We start from the raw sequence: 16,223 nt of genomic DNA, 5'->3' as shown, positions 1-16,223 counted from the left end.
GGCTAGGGGGCGCGGCAGAGTGGGGGGACCAGCTACTCTCCCTGGGGAGGGCTGGGCGGGCTGGCCCCTTAGCATGGTCAGCCACTGGGGCTCCCAGGCCCACAGAGTTGGGTCCCCAGGTGGGAGGCGGGACAGAAGCCAGCCCACCGCGGGGCCCTGTCCCTGGAGCAGGACGCCTGCACCCTGCGCGCTGGTGGGGGCCAGGCTGGGGCTGGACTGGGACAGGCCCCTCCCACACCCACAGTGCAGCTTCTGGTGAAGCTGGTAGGAGACTTGGTGGCAGAGGACCCCTAGGCCTGGAGGGTGAGGAAGGGAAGCTTCTGGACTCCAGGGTCAGCACAGAGATCTGGAGAAAAGGCAGCTGTCCCCCTCCCCTGCCTTAAAGCTGCCCACCCACCCTCGACCCCCAGGGCTCACTGGTAGGCTCCCAGAGAGTGGTGGGGAGCCCTTGGACAGCTGCTTCTTGGAGGGCAGGGCACTACCCTCTGTGCCTGCCACTGGGGGGCGAGGAGAGGGTGGCAGGAGGCATGAGGGGTCCCTGGAAGAGCTGGCACAGCCTGGTTCCTACAGAGGTGCCGGCTCTGCCTGCTCTGTCCTCCCTCGCTGTCTGGTCTGTTCTAGGGTGCTGGCTGGTGTGGGGGAGGGTGTGACGGACCCCAACCCTCCCTCCCCTGGGAAGTGTGCAGACAGGGGCCAGGGGAGGCACAGCTCTGAGCACCTGCTTAGCACCCCAAGGCAGAGGGCCTCACCCCCCTTCTCTGAAGCCTGGGAGGGGGCACCTCTCTGGGAGAGGCTCCCTGGGGTCCCTGCCTGTGCCATGGGGTCTGTGGCTGCTGCCCAAGTCCTCAGCCCCTGGGCACACAGCATGGACACCCGGGCCTCTCCCTCGCTGGAAGAGCCTCAGTTCATTCTCTCTGCAGATCCCAAGGCCACCGCCGGGGCAGAGCTGACAGAGATAGGGGTGGGGGTGGGGCGAGGTACTAGAGGCAGGGTGGGGGGGGCAAGGTTCTAGAGTTGGATGGGGGCGAGGTACTAGAGGCAGGGCAGGGGAGGTTCTAGAGGCAGGGTGGGGGAGGCACTAGAGGCAGGGGTGGGGGCATGGTTCTAGAGGCAGGGGTGGGGGAGGTTCTAGAGGCAGGGGTGGGGGGAGGTTCTAGAGGCAGGGGGGGGGGCCGAGGTAATAGAGGCAGGGGTAGGGGGCGAGGTTCTAGAGGCAGGGGTGGGGATGAGGTACTAGAGGAGGGTCTCCCAGGACCCAGAGGACGCGGCCCTGGCCGCAGCCGCTGTGTGCACTGAGCCACCCCGTGTGTGGTCAGTGGCCGCTAAGCAGGCGTGACCTCGGGCTGTGGGGGCAGGACAGAGGACTGGGCACCTGGCAGGGAGGGCAGGGGGCCCTGGACTGGAGCCCGCTCCACCAGGTCCCCTCCCAAGTGCTCTGGGCTCATCATTTCTGTACAGGTAGGGCTGGAGGGAGGAGGGACAGTGAACGTGAACTCAGACCCCCAACCTTTTTGTGGATCCCAAACTGCAGATCCCTGATCCTGCCAGCACAGGTGAGGGCAGGGTCAAAGGGCAGCGCAGAAGGCCCCTCGGGTCCAGCAGCACAGGCGAGCACGGAGCAAGGCGTGGGGAAGAATCTGAGGTCAGGCCACGCGGGACGTCCCTGGCTCCCTTGCGACAGGGAGCGGGAGGGAGTCCCCAGTGGGGAGCCCCTGCCCCAGCATCCAGGCTCCCCAGATCTGGGCTCCTGTTCCTCTTCCCCTCCCCCAACACCAGGTGGGGGTTCCGGGCAGAGGAGCGCCTGGCCTGGCAGCCCTGCCTGGCCGAGGCCCTGCGGGGTCCGCCCTGCTCAGGGCGCCAGTCTCCACCGAGAAGGGCGGGGAGGGCGGAGGCGTTTCTTCCGGAAGGGCGAGCAGAGGCGCAGGCTCGGGTGGGACCGCGTGACCGTCCTTCCTAACCAGAGCCACCTCCGGCACCAGGCGCCCCGCCCTGCGAAGCAGCCAGGGGATCTTGCAGCGACGTTTGCGATCTTTCCAGATGACGTCTTGGCGCGTGTTCTTTTTGATGCAAACCACGCGTGACTTGGCCTTGAAACAGCTGAAGCGAGCGAACAGAGACTAGGAGGGAAACGGAGAGTGTCCTGGCCGGCCGGCGGGGCCTCTTAGGACCGGTAGTCCTTTTTGCTGTAGGGTTTATTGCCCAAGATGCTATCGATCTCGTGGATGATGGAAGACGACAGTTTGGGAAGGACCTGTGCGCGCAGGACAAGAGCGAATCAGCACTCGCCCCGACGGGCCTGGCCGAGAGCAGCGGGCGGGACTCTCCCACCAACCCCCACCCCAGCCCTGGCCCCGGCCACCCTGCCCTCCTGGCCTCGGGCGGGTAGCTGGAGGAGATGGGGACCACACTGCTTTTGTATTCCAGAAGGCTTGGGGTAGAGGGGACACCTGTCCTCTCTGGCCTGCTCTGTACTCTCCTCATGGAACTCCAGCGTGCTCCAGCACCCTCTGGAAGGTTGGTGGTGGCATAAATGCAGATTCCAGGGCCAGAAGGCCTGATTTCCACACCCTCCCAAACTGCTTTGCCAGCACTCCCTCCCTTAACCCAAATAACAGGAGGGGGCTGCCTGGAGGTGAGGTGCCCGTCCACAGAGGCCCCAAAGTGCAGTTCTCTGCAGTCTCCACAGTTCTCTGCAGGCTCCTTTATAACTAGCCACTGAGCTTCAGCCGAGCCCACCTTCCTATGCCCTTGGCCCACCTCTTAGCCAGTAAAAATGTAACTTGTTCTCAGGCCTCCCCGGTGGCGCAGCAGGTTGAGCGCAGCGCTGCGAAGCTGTCTGCAGCCTCCACAGCGCGGCTTCGATTCCCGGCCGGCCAGGGAGCAACCCACACGGCGCAGCAGACCTCTCCTGTCTCGCCAGCTGCTCCCCTCAGCAGTGTATTTTGTCAGTCTGCCTGTTCTGCTCCCCACTCTGTCTCTGGTGAATCCTCTCACCCTCCCACGCCTCTGGCCTGTACCCCAGTTCTTGTATAAATAAATAAATCAATCAATCTTAAAAAAAACGTAAATTGTTCTCAACCCTGCTCACCCAAATCGACACAAAGCCCTTCCCTTTCCTGGGGCAGGGGCGGAAGTGTCTTCCCCTCCCGCTTCTTTGCCAGTCGACTTCCGGGAAAGCCTTTTCTTTTCTCAAAGGCTGGCGCCATGGTAACTCGCTTCTCTGAGCGCCAGGTGGCGAGTCTGCTGCTCGGCGAGGTGACAGCCCATTGAGCTGGGCACTGACCTCTGCTCCAGCCGGGGCGGCCGTGCCCGCGGGCTCACTCACCTGTATGGCTCCGATGTTCTCCATGAGCTGGTCTGCGCTGGAAGCCCCCAGGAGCACTGAGCTGACCCCCTCGTTCCTCAGGCACCAGGCTGGGGGCAGTGAGACCAGGGTAAGAGAGGGGTACGCCCTGCAAGGCCTTTTCTTCTTCTGCCTGGCCAGAGAGACCCCAGACTTTCGGCCTGAGGCCAGGATGCCCTGGAGGGGCCTGGCCGGCCCAGGGCTGTAGTGCTGGGTGGTAACTTGGCCCAAGGGGGGACTTGCGGAGGTGTGGGGGAGCCTGAGCGTCCCTGGTGGAGAAGGGCCCGGTGCTTAGGGATCCCCCTCCACTCCCCATGCCCGTGGGAGCCTGTCGCCCATGGCTGGCGGGCAGAGGGCCAGTCAGGGGCTCAGGGACCCGCGCCTGCGCCCGCCCCAGCCCTGTTACCGATGGCGAGCTGGGGCAGCGTGCAGCCCAGGCGCTCGGCGATGGCCTGCAGCTCCTTCAGCTTGGCCTGCTGGCGCCGGCCCTCCTCACTCAGGATCTTGTCCTTCAGCCACTGGTAGCCCTGTATGGGGGAGCAGAGCCCAGAGGTGAGGGGCCCCCGGGTCTGTCTGCAGATGGCTGATCCTTCCGCATCTTGTCCCCATATGGCAGCGCCCGTGCCACTCAAAGCCTGGGCCGCATCCCCAGCCCAGTCACACGCCAGGCCAGACCCGGGCAGCTGGGAGGAGGGGAGTCACACGCCCGGACCGGGAGGTGGCCTCCACCCTGGCTTCTGCCCGGAGGCCTGGCTGCCCAGGGAGGTGTGTGCCGGCCTGGGAGCTGCAGGACCCCCAGCTCTGGGGGAGCCACATCTCCCTGTGCCCATGAAGCCCGTGCCTCCCAGGGGCTCCCTGGCCTTGCGGGGGGCTGGGGGAGGAGAGGTGAGGCAGGCTGTTCTGTCCTCGGACCCGGGGCTCCAGTGCTGCCTGGCCCTGGCCTGGGCAGGACTTCCTCTGCCTGCTCCTTCTCCCTTGGCCTGCAGTCTAGAGACCCCCCCGGAGTCACCAACGCGGTGGGGGGGGGCTGTGGACCCCGCCCAGGGTGTGAATGCTGAAAGGAGAGCGAGCAGCGGCGGAAGGGCAGCGCAGGAGTGAAGGGGATCTTCAGCTGGGCTACCCCACGGCTGGGCAGCCCTTCCAGGCACCGGGCCAGAACGGCTGGGCTCCAGGTTCCCAGCCCCCTGCCCACCCGCAGCCCGCGGCCCGGGGAGCCCCGACCAGCACCCAGCGGCCTGCCCAGATCCCCACCTCCCCACGATGGCCCCGCCGCCCCTCCCCAGACCCGCACCTTCAAGGAGGCTCTGGAGTAGGGCGGGATGCCACTGTCGTACTTTCCAGAAACGATGCCGCAGGCCAGCGGGGACCAGGTCATGGCGCCCACTCCTGAGAGGGGAGCCAGGCAGTCAAACTCGGGGCCCAGGGGCAGTGGTGGAGCGGGAAAGAAATGGGGGGCAGAGGAGGAGCAAGGGGAGAGGAGGCGGGCTCATGCCGGGGGGCGCACCGATCTTGTGGAATAGCTCGGGCAGCTGCACCTCCACCTTCTCGCGCTGGAACATGTGGTACTCGGCCTGCTCGCAGATGGGCGGGATCAGGTTGAACTGCCGGGCCACGGAGTAGGCCTCCTGGTGGGGCAGAGGGCAGGGGTGTCCCTGCTGGTCAGCGGGTCGGGGTCCGGGTCCACCAAGACACTCTTTCCCGGCTATCCGGGAAACAGCCGGCCTGCCTTCCCTGCCCCACCCCAAATTTCCTGGGAACTGAGAAGCCAGGGTGATGAGGGGGTGGAGGAGGGACCCAGAGGATGAAGGGGCTTGGGGGGACGCACAGCCGAGTACCGAGACTTGGTTCCAGCACTCACTGGCTGGGTGGCCTCGGGCAAGCGGCTCACCCTTCCGTGCCTCAGTTTCCCCATCTGTCATGAGAGTGAAATGTGCTTGCGGCCCTCGTGACTTGCGTGGCACAGGGCTGTTACTAGGGCTGACGGCAGGGGGGCAAACACCCCCTGGGGCGCGGGGCGGGTATGGCCCACTCCCGACTGGGCCTCGAGGCCAGGACTCCACGGGCTGCAGGGGCGAGGGCCAGGCCTGATGTGTGGGGAGGACCAGTGGGGCAGGACGCCCCGACCCAGCACGCCCCGCAGGGGGCCCTACCATGATCTCCATGGAGCTCCAGCGCGACGTGCCCCAGTACATGGCCATCCCCTGGTTGATGACGTGGGTCATGGCACGCACCGTCTCTGTCACGAGAGAAGGGGAAACGCAGGTGGGGGGCGGCCGGGGCCAGCAGGGGACGTTCTGCAAGCGCAGGGGCGCTGGGGTGCTGCAGAGACGGCTTGCAAGCAGTGTACTCCGGGCTCGCGCTCGGCGTGGCTGGGGCGCTCGGGACGGCGCTCGGGACGGCTCGGGGCAGCGGAACCGCGGTCCGAGAAGAGGGCTGGGGACCCTTCCCCGACTGGCTCGGCCTCGTGGCGTCTCTGAGCGTGGTTTATGGAGGGACTATGCAGTTCCGTGGCTGGTTACACAGACCGTGGCCCTCGCCTCTAGGGTGGGGTGGGGCTGGGGGAGAAGCGGCTGCAGGGCCGAGGCCGCAGCCCTGGGCAGGGCGAGGAGCGACACCGAGCGTGCCCGCTTCTGTCCCCGCGCGGCTGCTCCAGGTTCTCGCTGGGGTCAGGGAGGCACGGCGGCAGGACAAGGGGCAGGGGCCCTGGGTGTCCCGGGGTGGGGGCTGCAGGGACCACGCTCCTGTTTCTCAAGCCTGCCTGGTGCCAGGCTGAGGGGTCCTCTTCCCGCAGGGTGGTGGGGGGTCTTCTGGGACAGTGGGGACCTGAGTGTCCTCCTGTGACAGGCCAGGAAGGGGCACTTAGTCGCCACGTGGTCTGGAGACAATCTGAGTACTGGGCCGCTGGGCACTGTGATGCCCCAGGACTGAAGCCCTGAACCCCGCGCCTCCTTGCAAGTCAGAGAGCCCCCACGCCCCACGATCTGTCCTCCCAGTTCCCCGGAGAGTGTCGGAAATGAAAGTTGGTTGTGATTTTTAAAAACAGGACTTGGCCTGGATTTGGGAATGTGGGGTGTCGCCAGCCCCGCGGGAAGGCATGGCCGCGGCCGCCCGTACAGTGCTTGCAAGTGCGACGCCGGAGGCAGTGAGGGAAGAGGCTGGAGAACAAGTGTTTCTAAAAACAGCGGCAGCGGCGGCCCTGGAGGCTCCCCCCTCCGGCAGTGGCTCCCGGTTTGCCACCAGGAGGCGGGGAAGCCGCGGTCCCTGCGGACGGCGCGGAGGGCGGGCTGCAGGGGAGGAAGGAAGGAGACTGCTGGGCGTGTTCTGGAAGCTTCCCCAGGGCAGCGCGGCCCCTTCTCCTGCGAGAGCAGCACCCCTGCGGGGGCCGTACTCCCACCCACTCCGGGCCCCTGAGTGCCCCTTTAGCCGAGGTCCCCCTTTTAGTAGAAATCTTAGGGTTCACCCAGGACCTCGGAAAGATCATCCCTGGGCCTCCACACCTGCAGGCCGAGTCCTGCTCTCTCCTTCCTTCCTAGGCCAGGGCTGGCAGGGACGCCTGGACCCGGGACCCCGCCGGTTGCGCTGCCCACACCCATAGGCCAAGAGCGCAGCCCTGGGGGGCGGGGCTGCAGGGTCCCAGGAAGGCGCCTCCCCCATCTCAGTCCCGAGTGGGGTCCCGGCTACTGTCCCTGTCAGGGTCTTTAGAAACACTCTCGAGGCGCCTGGACATGCAGGGGCTGCCCGGGTCTGTGCAGCCAAGGCTCAGGCCACATGCCGGAGAGAGGAGGCCGCAGGACACCCTGTGCTCCCCGGAGCCCGGCTGTCCTGTCCAGGGACACGTGCAATGCCCTGCGGCCCCCCTTCCAGGCAGAGAGGGCAGTGGGGTTCACAGGGCACTGGGGGCTGGGCCAGGGGGCAGGAGCGTGTGAGGACCTGCGGCTGGTGCCAGGGGGCAGGGCCCCGGAGCCCACAGGCAGGGTTTGGCCCTTGGTCTGTGCTCTGCCCATGACGTCAGTGACCCCAGGAACCAGGGGCATGAGGGAAAACGGCCCTTCATGTCAGTATCTAATGTGGCTGAGCAGAAGCCGGAGGACCAAATCCTTCCAGCAGCTGCCGAGACCGACAGTATCTCCTGCCGAGTGACAAATTATACATGGGAGGGGTCAGGTGGCAGTGCCAGCTGGCGGGCGGGAGCTTCCCCATGGCATCAGCCTAGTTCCAGGGCGGTCGAAGCCTGCCTTTGGCGTGGGGCCCTGGGGGCCTGGCGGAGGGGCTGGCAGAGAGCAAGCCTGGCTGGAGGCCGCCCCAGGTCTCAGTTTCCCCGACTCCTGGAGAAACACGACTCTATTTGGATGCAGGGTCGGGTTGCTGGTGCACACAAACACAGCACGCAGCCAGGCGTGCGGAGGAGCCAGGTGCTGGGGGGGCAGTTTGCCCCCCAACCCCCTGGTTTTCACTTCTGGGGGAGGCAAGAGCTGGGAAGATAAGATCCCTGAGGCCGCTGCTCTGGGGCCCATGTGCTGGCTCCTATGAGAACCCGGTCTCCCCCAGCCTTCTCCCAGACCTCCGGGGGTTCAGGCCTGAGCACAGCCCCGAAGGGGGGAGGCCGCGCCCATCACAGCAATGCCAGGCGGGTGAGGGGTCATGCGCGGGAGGGCGGCGGCCCCAGCTGCGAGGGGGCGCCACGCTGAGGGGCTTTTCCTGCACTTGCAAGACGTCCTCACAGGACACTGATTCCCTTTATGCATTTTATGGAGAAGTTTGCCGGGGGGTGGGGAGAGAGTCGTGTAAATAAAAACACTGTCTCATAAAATGCAGCCTGGACACAAAGTCAATAGTCGGGCGAGGGCACTGTGTACCTTCTATGATGAATGTCCTTGACTTGGAGGAACTAAGTGAGTCCCCTGGTGGCAAAAGAAAGATTTAAAGAGACCAGAGTTTACAGCTGCGGGAGCGCGGGAGGCAGGGGTGGCACGGACGCGGCAGGGACACACATCACGTCTGCAGGATCCTCGTTGTTAAAAAACCCCAAATCATACACACGCAGACATGCGTGCACGCATGGCGCACACACGCACGCACGCACGCACGCAAGAGGGGATATATAACCTCAGCACGACTTAATTTTCCTGGTCCCTGAAGCCGTAAAGCAGAGATGAGAAGGTATCTGGGGCAGAAGTTGGGGTCGGGAGGGGCTGTGATCCCCAGAAGGGGTAGAGAGAACAGATAAACTAAAAAAAAACCCGAAAACCAAAACCAAACCACTTTCCAAAGAAACACTTTATCCCCCCCGGCAGAAAACGATGGAAAAGAACCGGCGGCGGCAGTCACCCTGTCACGGCTTCACTTAGCCACCAAATACCAACAGCTGAGCGGGCGGAGAACATGGCACACGGTTCTGAATGCGGGGGGTGGGAACTGGTGTGCCCAGGCTCAGATCCTGAGCAAGGAGGGGCTCCGCCTGGAGGTGCCAGGGTGCGCCTGGGGGGTAGGGGTGACAGTCTGAGACTGAGCTTAGGTCTGCCCTGCCCGCCCCCACCCTCGCCAGGAAGTCCTGGGCCTCTCCTCCCGCCCAGCCTGTTCTCTGACCTCTGGCCCGGGTGCCCAGGGGGCCCTGTGCTGGTGGCATCAGAGCCTCAGGTTCAGAAGCGTCTGTCTTTGGGCATCGGCACCAGGCCCAACCCGCTGGGGCCTCTGCAGGGAACCTACCTTCCATGGGCGTGTTGGGGTCCGGACGGTTGGCAAACACCACGTCCACATATTCCAACTGCAGCCGCTCCAGGGAGGCTTTGAGACCTGGGTGGGGGAACCGGGAGGCGCTGTCATGTCTGCACAGACATTGCTGGTCCCTGAGCATTTTGGGGTTCAGGGAACAAGAGTCAAAAGAGAGGCTCCAGCACCAGGAGCTGTGGGGGCAGATGTGGGGGCTGGTGCCAGCCAAGGTCTTGAAAAGGCACTACAGAGTGGGGGCGCATCCCAAAGGGTTGGGGCCCTGCCCCTTCAGAAGGAAGTGGGGGTTCACAGGCCAAGTGTTCTGTGACTGAGTGAAGTGGGGACCCTCCAATGTACCTTTTCGGCTTCCTGGTGGCCTGTGTGGTAACAAGGGGGACAGCTACAGCTGTCTGTGACACCAGGCCAGCGGTGTCTGAAGTGCGCTAGTCATGAGCCAGCTCTCAGACCGTGGACCACACACATACACACAAGCCCAAGTGTGTGCGCATGCACGCGCGCGCACACACACACACAACACAAGTTATCTGACTTTCTCTTTGGAGCTTGTATTCACACACATGGCTTATCTTCACATGACCCAGCCTGAGCAAGTAGAAGCAACTCACTCTGGGCTGAACCCCAAGGCTGGCTGGACAGAGGGGGGTACTCAGAGGTAAGGGGTCCACACCTGGAGCGAAACTCCAGTTGCCTGAGGAAAATCCTCTTTATTATCCTCGGAGTATGAACTTCCCTGGGACTGACCAATGACTTCAGCTGTGGTCTCACATGCCTTTGCCCGCAGCCTACTCCCCAGCCAATCCAATTTATCTTCTTTCTTCTCAAACCCAGTCCCTGAAACCTGTATCACCTCCTTCTCTTTCTTAACTGAGGAGGTAGATTTGAGTTTACCTCTTGCCTCTTTGCCAATCGATTTGCAATAGAACTTTCTTTCCTCAAGCCCCAGTGTCATGGGATTGGCCCCTATGCGCATCGGGGAGCAAGTCCTTTGCTCAGAAACATACTCAGCACGTTCAGAAGAAGCTGCAGGGAGAAAGCGCTGGCGCTGAGGGTGGGATTGCAGGCAGCAAGGCCACATCATCGCCGGCCCCCCCTCTCCTTTCTCAAGGCAATTTGAGACTTAGATGGCAGGCAGGACGCCCTCCTTCCTTGCACCCGTGTTTCCCTGCATATGTAGAGAGCTGCGCTAGAAGAACATTCCAGGCATCCCTGAATCCCCTGTCTGCTCCATCTCTGGGGTGAGGAGTGAGTCTGAGCAGCAGGAGTGAGTCCGAGTCTAAAACATTCAAAGAAGAATCAATACCAACCCTTCTCAGACTGTCTCAAAAGATAGACGAGGAGGGAACGCGTCCAAACTCATTGCACAAGGCCAGCATGACCCTCATGCCGAAACCTGAGACGGATGCCCTAAGAAATGATAGTTACAGACCAAAATGCCTGAGGAACACGGACGGGAAGTCCCCCAGAAAGCCTGAGGACGCTGAATTCAACACCACAACAGACCGCGGTTAGGGGGGGCTCTTCCCGGAATGCAAGGACGGTTCAGCATTTGAAAAACCAGCCACAAGCTCCCGCCCATTGCCAAAATGGAGGACAAAAGTCATCTGATCCACTCACATAGATGCAGAAAGACACTTGGCAAGATCCGGCTCTGTTTTCGATGAAAACTCAAAAACAGCATCATACATGGACCTCAGCATCATAAAGGCCACGCGTGACAAGTCCAAGGCTAACGTCACACTCCACGGTGAAAAGCTGAACGCTTTTCCTCTGAGTTCGGGAACAAGACAAGGACGCCCACTGCCCACAACTCCCACGCAATGCAGTATCCCAAGTCTCGGCCACAGCAATTAGGCAAGAAAAGGAGAGAGTGGCATCTAAGCCAGAAAGGAAGATGCGAAACTGTCACTATTTGCAGATGCAAACTCTGTCTCTACCGAAACCTCTTCAGAACAAGCGAATTCAGTAAAGTTGCAGAAAGCAAGATGAATGCATTTCCTCCTAGTCATTTGATTTTTTAATGGAGCGAGGATGTTACCTTGATGAAAACGGAATAAAAAAGGCACAGACGGTAAAAATGCAGCAGAAGGGGAGCCCTCCGTGGGCCCCTCGGTGCTGAGCCCCAGCTGTGTCCCACACGCCCCTCACCTGGGCCCTTCTGGCTTCCCGATAACCCGGGGTGAGTGTTCTGACTGCACGGGGGTGTGGGGAAGTGACAACCACGCTCAGGTCAGCACAGAGCCCAGCCTGTCAACCTGGGCCTGTCATGTCCTCCCCGGAGACAGCACTGCCCTCGAGGATACGGGGCCTGGCCTGCCTGCCCCCCGCCCTCATGCCATGGAGGGGCCAAGGGGGGGGTGCCTGGGTGCCCGGGTGGAGAGGCGTCCTCACGGCTGGGGCCCTGGGCTGTCTGGCTGGCAGGCAGTGTCTGTGCTTCCCTCACTTTTGCATCCACGGGCGGACGCCAGGGGTTTAGGGGTCTGTGGACTCAGAGGCCCTCTTACCTTCTATTATGTGCTTCCTCGAAAGGCCCCTCTCGGTCTCTGCTCTGAAAAACAGGCGACAGTGGGTGCGATGTCGCAAGCGGTGTTGGGGAGAATGTTTATGACGCGATGCTAGGGGAGAGCAGGTCAGCAAAGGGCCCCCGCGGCGTCTGGCTCTACCCGGGGTCCCGGGGGCTGGGGGCCGCCAGGGGTGGAGGCTTCTGCGTGCCAATTTGCCTTTCTGGCCGGCTGGGGTTTGCTTGTAAGGTTAAGACTAAATGGTGCTCGCAGCCCCCTGGGACGCTGTCCAGTCCCCGAGAGGGCGAGGCCCGGCCCCTGGAGGGCAGCAGAGCCGGGCCTGGGGCCCAGGAGGCGTTTGGACAATTCACATCTTTTTGTGTTTTCCAGAATGTTGAGGGTATTATCTTTGGGATCGGGAAAAAGGGCAGCCCCCTGAAGGTAGAAATAAACACGAAACAAGGTTGGAGGAAAAGTCCAACTCAAAGCCCCTTTCCTGGAACGCGATGACCCGCCAGGACGGGCGGCAGGAGCTGGGTGGGGAGGGAGGGGGCCGGCTGGGGGCGCGGACTGGCCAGCACCGGCCCGTCCTCTTAGCGGGAGACGATGTCCTGAGCCAAGTCCATGCGGGCTTCGTGGACTCCACGCCCCCCAGCCCCCAGCCAGCAAGACCCGGGGAACTACGAATCCCACGAACCCCACGGCCCGCGGAGGGAGGGCTGCCGGGCCGGAGGGCGGAGCGAGCAGCCATGCTCGGGTGCAGGAGCCGCCACGGGGGCTGCGGGCTCTCTCGGCTCGCGGCCGGCTTTCCCTGGCTCTCAGCGGCCCTGGGGCGTCTGGGTCAGTGGACCAGGTAGGACGCACTCACGAATTCATCTCCCTGAGACATTCACCTCTTCACGGCCCCTTCTTTTGGAAATAAACCTTTCATTAACCTTCTGTGCGCCTGCAGTTAAGTATTACGAGCCCCTTTAAGCGCGCAGGTGAGGACCCACAGTCAGGCAACCTGTTTCATGTCGGGGTTGCCCTGTAACAGTCCCGCCCCCCCAAGAGCCTCCTACTTGGGGCTCCATAGAATGGGGGGCTGCACCTACTTTCCTCCCCAGAAGATCTTGGTGGTGATCACAAGGCTGGATCGTCTGTGGACAGAAGACAAGGCGGGTGTTACTGAGCCCCTTGGGGGTCCTTCCTCCCCCCAGCCATGAGTTCAGTTCCCGCTCAGGGGCGAGGCCCTTCTCTATCCTTTGATGTTTGCCATGTGCTGAGCCCAGGGCCCCCCCCCCACCCCCCGGTCCTGGGGCGCTCCCTGGGGCCTAAGTCTGCTGTACCTCACGGGCCACGGCTGGGGACTCAGGGAATCCGTGTGTGGGATGCCATGGGGGGCCTGGGGGCCCACCGAGGAGGGAAAGGTTGGGTGGGGGCAGGCTGGGCTGTGGGGGGCCAGGAGCAGCAGGGGGCGAGGCTGGCGGAGTCTGGCTGGGGGTGGGACTGCGAGCCCCAGGTCGGGGGTGGTGTCGGGGAGGACGGCCCCTCCAGGCAGGGAGGTGACCTGGTGCATCCACCTAGGGCAGGTAATCAGGGGACTTGGCAAATGCATGCAATTTCCTTTAATTGCAGGGCGAGGAGCACTTTATTCTGGGATCAATTAGCACCATGAAGAAACAACACAGGCCTCTGGGGATGAGGTAAGAATAGGGGTGTCAGTCATCCATGCCTGAGGCTGGGGGTTCTGGGGCACATGGGGGGGCCCTGCTTTGTCATTGCTTCTGACGTTTCTGAAAGTAGAGACACGGGGTCACGGGGACCACAGGATGTGTCTCGGGTAAGGGGGGTGGGGGGGCCAACGGGCAGGCAGGTGCTCAGCCTGGCCTATCACAAGGCAGGTGGGATCCGCCTGGCAAGGGAGCGCAGTCTCCTGGCCTCTGGGGGGCAGCCTGGGGGGGAGAGTGTGAGCGCCTAGCCCCAGGCGAGAAGGGGTTAGAGACCCCAGACAACCCTGCCAGGGATGTGGACCCTTTGTAGGTGGGGACAGTCAGCTCCAGAGGGGGAGACTGGCTGAGTCCATGAACGGTACGGGGCGGGGGTAGGGGGGGTGGCGGGGCCCCTCCTCTGCCGTCTGGCGAGTTCCCCCGCACCAGGAGCTTCCTGACCCAACCCGAGTCAGCACTGCTCCTGACACCCCGAGTCCCTGCGGGGGGATGAGTTGGTGCACAGGCAGGGGGGCCGAGTTCAGTGAGGTCTTTCCTTCTTGGGACTGAATTCATACCCCACTGCGACTCAGCTGAAGCTCCCCCACCTCCCCAGCCCGGCTCCCCAGAGGAAACATTCTAGGACACCCGCCTTCCAGCAGGAAAATCCTGGGCCTCCCCAGACTTAAGAGGACTGGCTGGCGGCGCCCCCTGGACTGCCCGCTGGGGGTGGGGTGGAACAGCAAGGTGGGGCGTCCCCCCCATCCCCACACCCGGGGCATCTGCCTCTCTGGGCCCCAGGGACCTGCTGCTGGGGCGGGGCTCGGACAGCCGGTAATTACCTCCAGCCCTTCTTCTTGATGATGTTTCCTAACACCACCTCGGCCCTGCAAAAGCCCCGAGACACGAGATCCGTTACAGCAGAAACAGCTCCCTCCGCGCCCCTCCACGGCCCTCACCCCTCCACTGGCCCCTCCGAACAAACCGCAGGGCCGAGCGCCAGGCCCCCGCCCTCACTCTGGCGGCTCTCGGAGGGAGGCGGCCTGGGCTGGGAGCCGGGAGCTGTCTGTGTCCCGCGGGGCGGCCCGGGGAGCCTGTCCGGGCAGGGGCAGCGCGGGGCTCCCACTCGGGGAAGGAAGGCGCCCGAGTCCCGCTCGGCAGGGCCAGCACCACCCTTCCCGGGATGTCCACCAGGGACAGCGCTCGGCCGGGCGCCACGGCCGTCTCCAGACAAGCAGGGTTTTTTCAAAAGGTAAATTATTCATCAGCGCAGCCGCCGTTCTCAGAAACAAGGTGCCCTCGGTGCAGGGACTGAGTTTCCAGCAGAACGGGAGCGTGAGGCTGTCCACGTGGGGGTGCCCACATGTGTCCACTCGTTTACACGTGTCCACGTGTGTTCACGTGTGCAACGGTGTCATGTGTTCACACGTGTCATGACACGTACGCGTGTCCGTGGGCCTGCGCTGGTGCGTGTGTCTGTCTCGTTTCTTGCTTCTGAGCAGCAGCTGAGAGACACGCAGCGCCGGCCCCGCCTGCTCTGCTGGGCGTCGCCCCCGCCCTTCGAGAGACTCGGGCCGGCTGGGTTGCGGGCGGGCGGGCGGGCGCTGCTGGCCTTGGTGGGCCCTGCGGCGCGGGGTTAACTTTTAAGAACTTCCTGCGTGCAGCAAAATGTTTCTGAGCAAAAACAGATTGAGAAAGGCCCATGCCCAGCGCGCCACGCCAGCTCGGGAGCGCCAGAGCCATCGGGGAGGCTCTCCCCTGGGAGCTGCTGGCTCCCTCTCAGGCTCCCCCTTAGGGTCACGCGCAGAGCAACTTCCCTCGGCCTGGCCGCTCCCCTTTATTCCCCGGCCTGTCCCTGTGGGCAGAGGACCAGGAGGGAAGAGAGAAAGCAAGCTGTGCGCTGGCTCACAGCAGTGTAGACCGTGAATACACCAGGGTGTGAATTCTGGGGCGCTGTGAATTTGGCCAGACTGGCCCTGTGTGTGTGTGTGGGGCACAGAAATCCCGCAGCTCTCGGGAAACGCCCCAGTGAGGGTCAGCACGAGAAGCCCCGCCACTTGGCACACACCGAGCTCGGTGCTGCGGCTGAGGGGACGGCACGGGGCATCACCCGCGGGAGCGGCCCCGCGGCACACGTGCCTGCTTCCCAGGGCGGGGCCGTCGGCACCAGCGCCCTGATGGGGCGAGTTGGCAGCTTCAGCTCTGGGCTGGACTGGGGAGGGGCCACACTGGCTGGTGGGAGAAGGGGGGCAGGATGAGGACGGGGGGGGGGCAACAGCTACCCAATAGGAGCTGCTCCCCGAGTCTCTCAGCTTCTGGCAAGGGGCTTTCAAGAGGCCCCGAGGCTGCCCAGGGCCCAGTGTGCCAGCCCTGCTGGCCATGCGGGTCCTGGGCGTCGTGGATGGGGGGCAGCTGTGATCTAGAGAGCTGCTGCTGGGCAGTGGGGTGTGACCGCAGAGGCGGCCACTGGAGCTGCGGGTGCTGCTGGGCTCGGCACCTGCCTGGGGTCTCTCCACCCCTGACCCTCAGCTCAGCTCATCTGTCTGAGATTTCACTTTGATGAGAAGCTGCTGCCAGCTTGGAGGGGTTTGCAGGGGGCTGTGGCATGGGGGGGCAGAGGGCTGCTATGGGGGCTGGAGATTTGGAGGTCCCAGTGGAGGCCCCCAGGGCTATCCCTCAGACCCAGGTCAGGACATGTCCAGAGGACCAGTGGGTCCCTGGGTTCGCAGAGCTCTGGCCCGTGTCGGCTGTGGGGGCGCGCAGAGGGAGGATGCGAGAGAGCCAACAAATAACTTCACGAACAAAAGCTGAGTTCTGGAAACCCGATGCAGGAGAGAGGATGATTTGATTACAGCCGCTTTTTAAATTGAAGCCAGCAGCCTTGGCTGGAGAGAGCATTTACATAATTGAGCAGGGAAGTTCACTGCCAACATGGGCAGCGCTTCCCACCGTGCTCAGATGCCA

General features: G+C 63.4%; 1 protein-coding gene across 3 annotated transcripts in view; it reads right to left on the bottom strand.

Moving 5' to 3' along the window:
• Nucleotides 1-1,819: 1,819 nt before the first annotated feature.
• KCNAB2 (potassium voltage-gated channel subfamily A regulatory beta subunit 2) overlaps nt 1,820-16,223 on the bottom strand; it is a 64,949-nt gene continuing 50,545 nt past the window's right edge. For all 3 annotated transcript variants that reach the window (XM_037499100.2, XM_037499101.2, XM_037499102.2), the window contains 10 exons: nt 14,102-14,146; nt 12,666-12,710; nt 11,575-11,618; nt 9,050-9,136; nt 5,494-5,579; nt 4,848-4,968; nt 4,635-4,729; nt 3,750-3,870; nt 3,326-3,414; nt 1,820-2,251 (listed from right to left, as the gene is read on the bottom strand). In XM_037499100.2, the coding sequence (XP_037354997.1) occupies nt 2,162-2,251; nt 3,326-3,414; nt 3,750-3,870; nt 4,635-4,729; nt 4,848-4,968; nt 5,494-5,579; nt 9,050-9,136; nt 11,575-11,618; nt 12,666-12,710; nt 14,102-14,146 (823 nt within the window). In that variant the 3' untranslated portion in view covers nt 1,820-2,161. The remainder of the gene's footprint in view (nt 2,252-3,325; nt 3,415-3,749; nt 3,871-4,634; nt 4,730-4,847; nt 4,969-5,493; nt 5,580-9,049; nt 9,137-11,574; nt 11,619-12,665; nt 12,711-14,101; nt 14,147-16,223) is intronic.

This window comes from Talpa occidentalis, unplaced genomic scaffold (assembly GCF_014898055.3).
Source record: "Talpa occidentalis isolate TD23 unplaced genomic scaffold, MPIMG_talOcc4v2.1 talOcc4.9, whole genome shotgun sequence".
NCBI lineage: Eukaryota > Metazoa > Chordata > Mammalia > Eulipotyphla > Talpidae > Talpa > Talpa occidentalis.
Note: the sequence above shows the minus strand (reverse complement) of the source record. Positions and strands in the feature narration are given on the sequence as shown.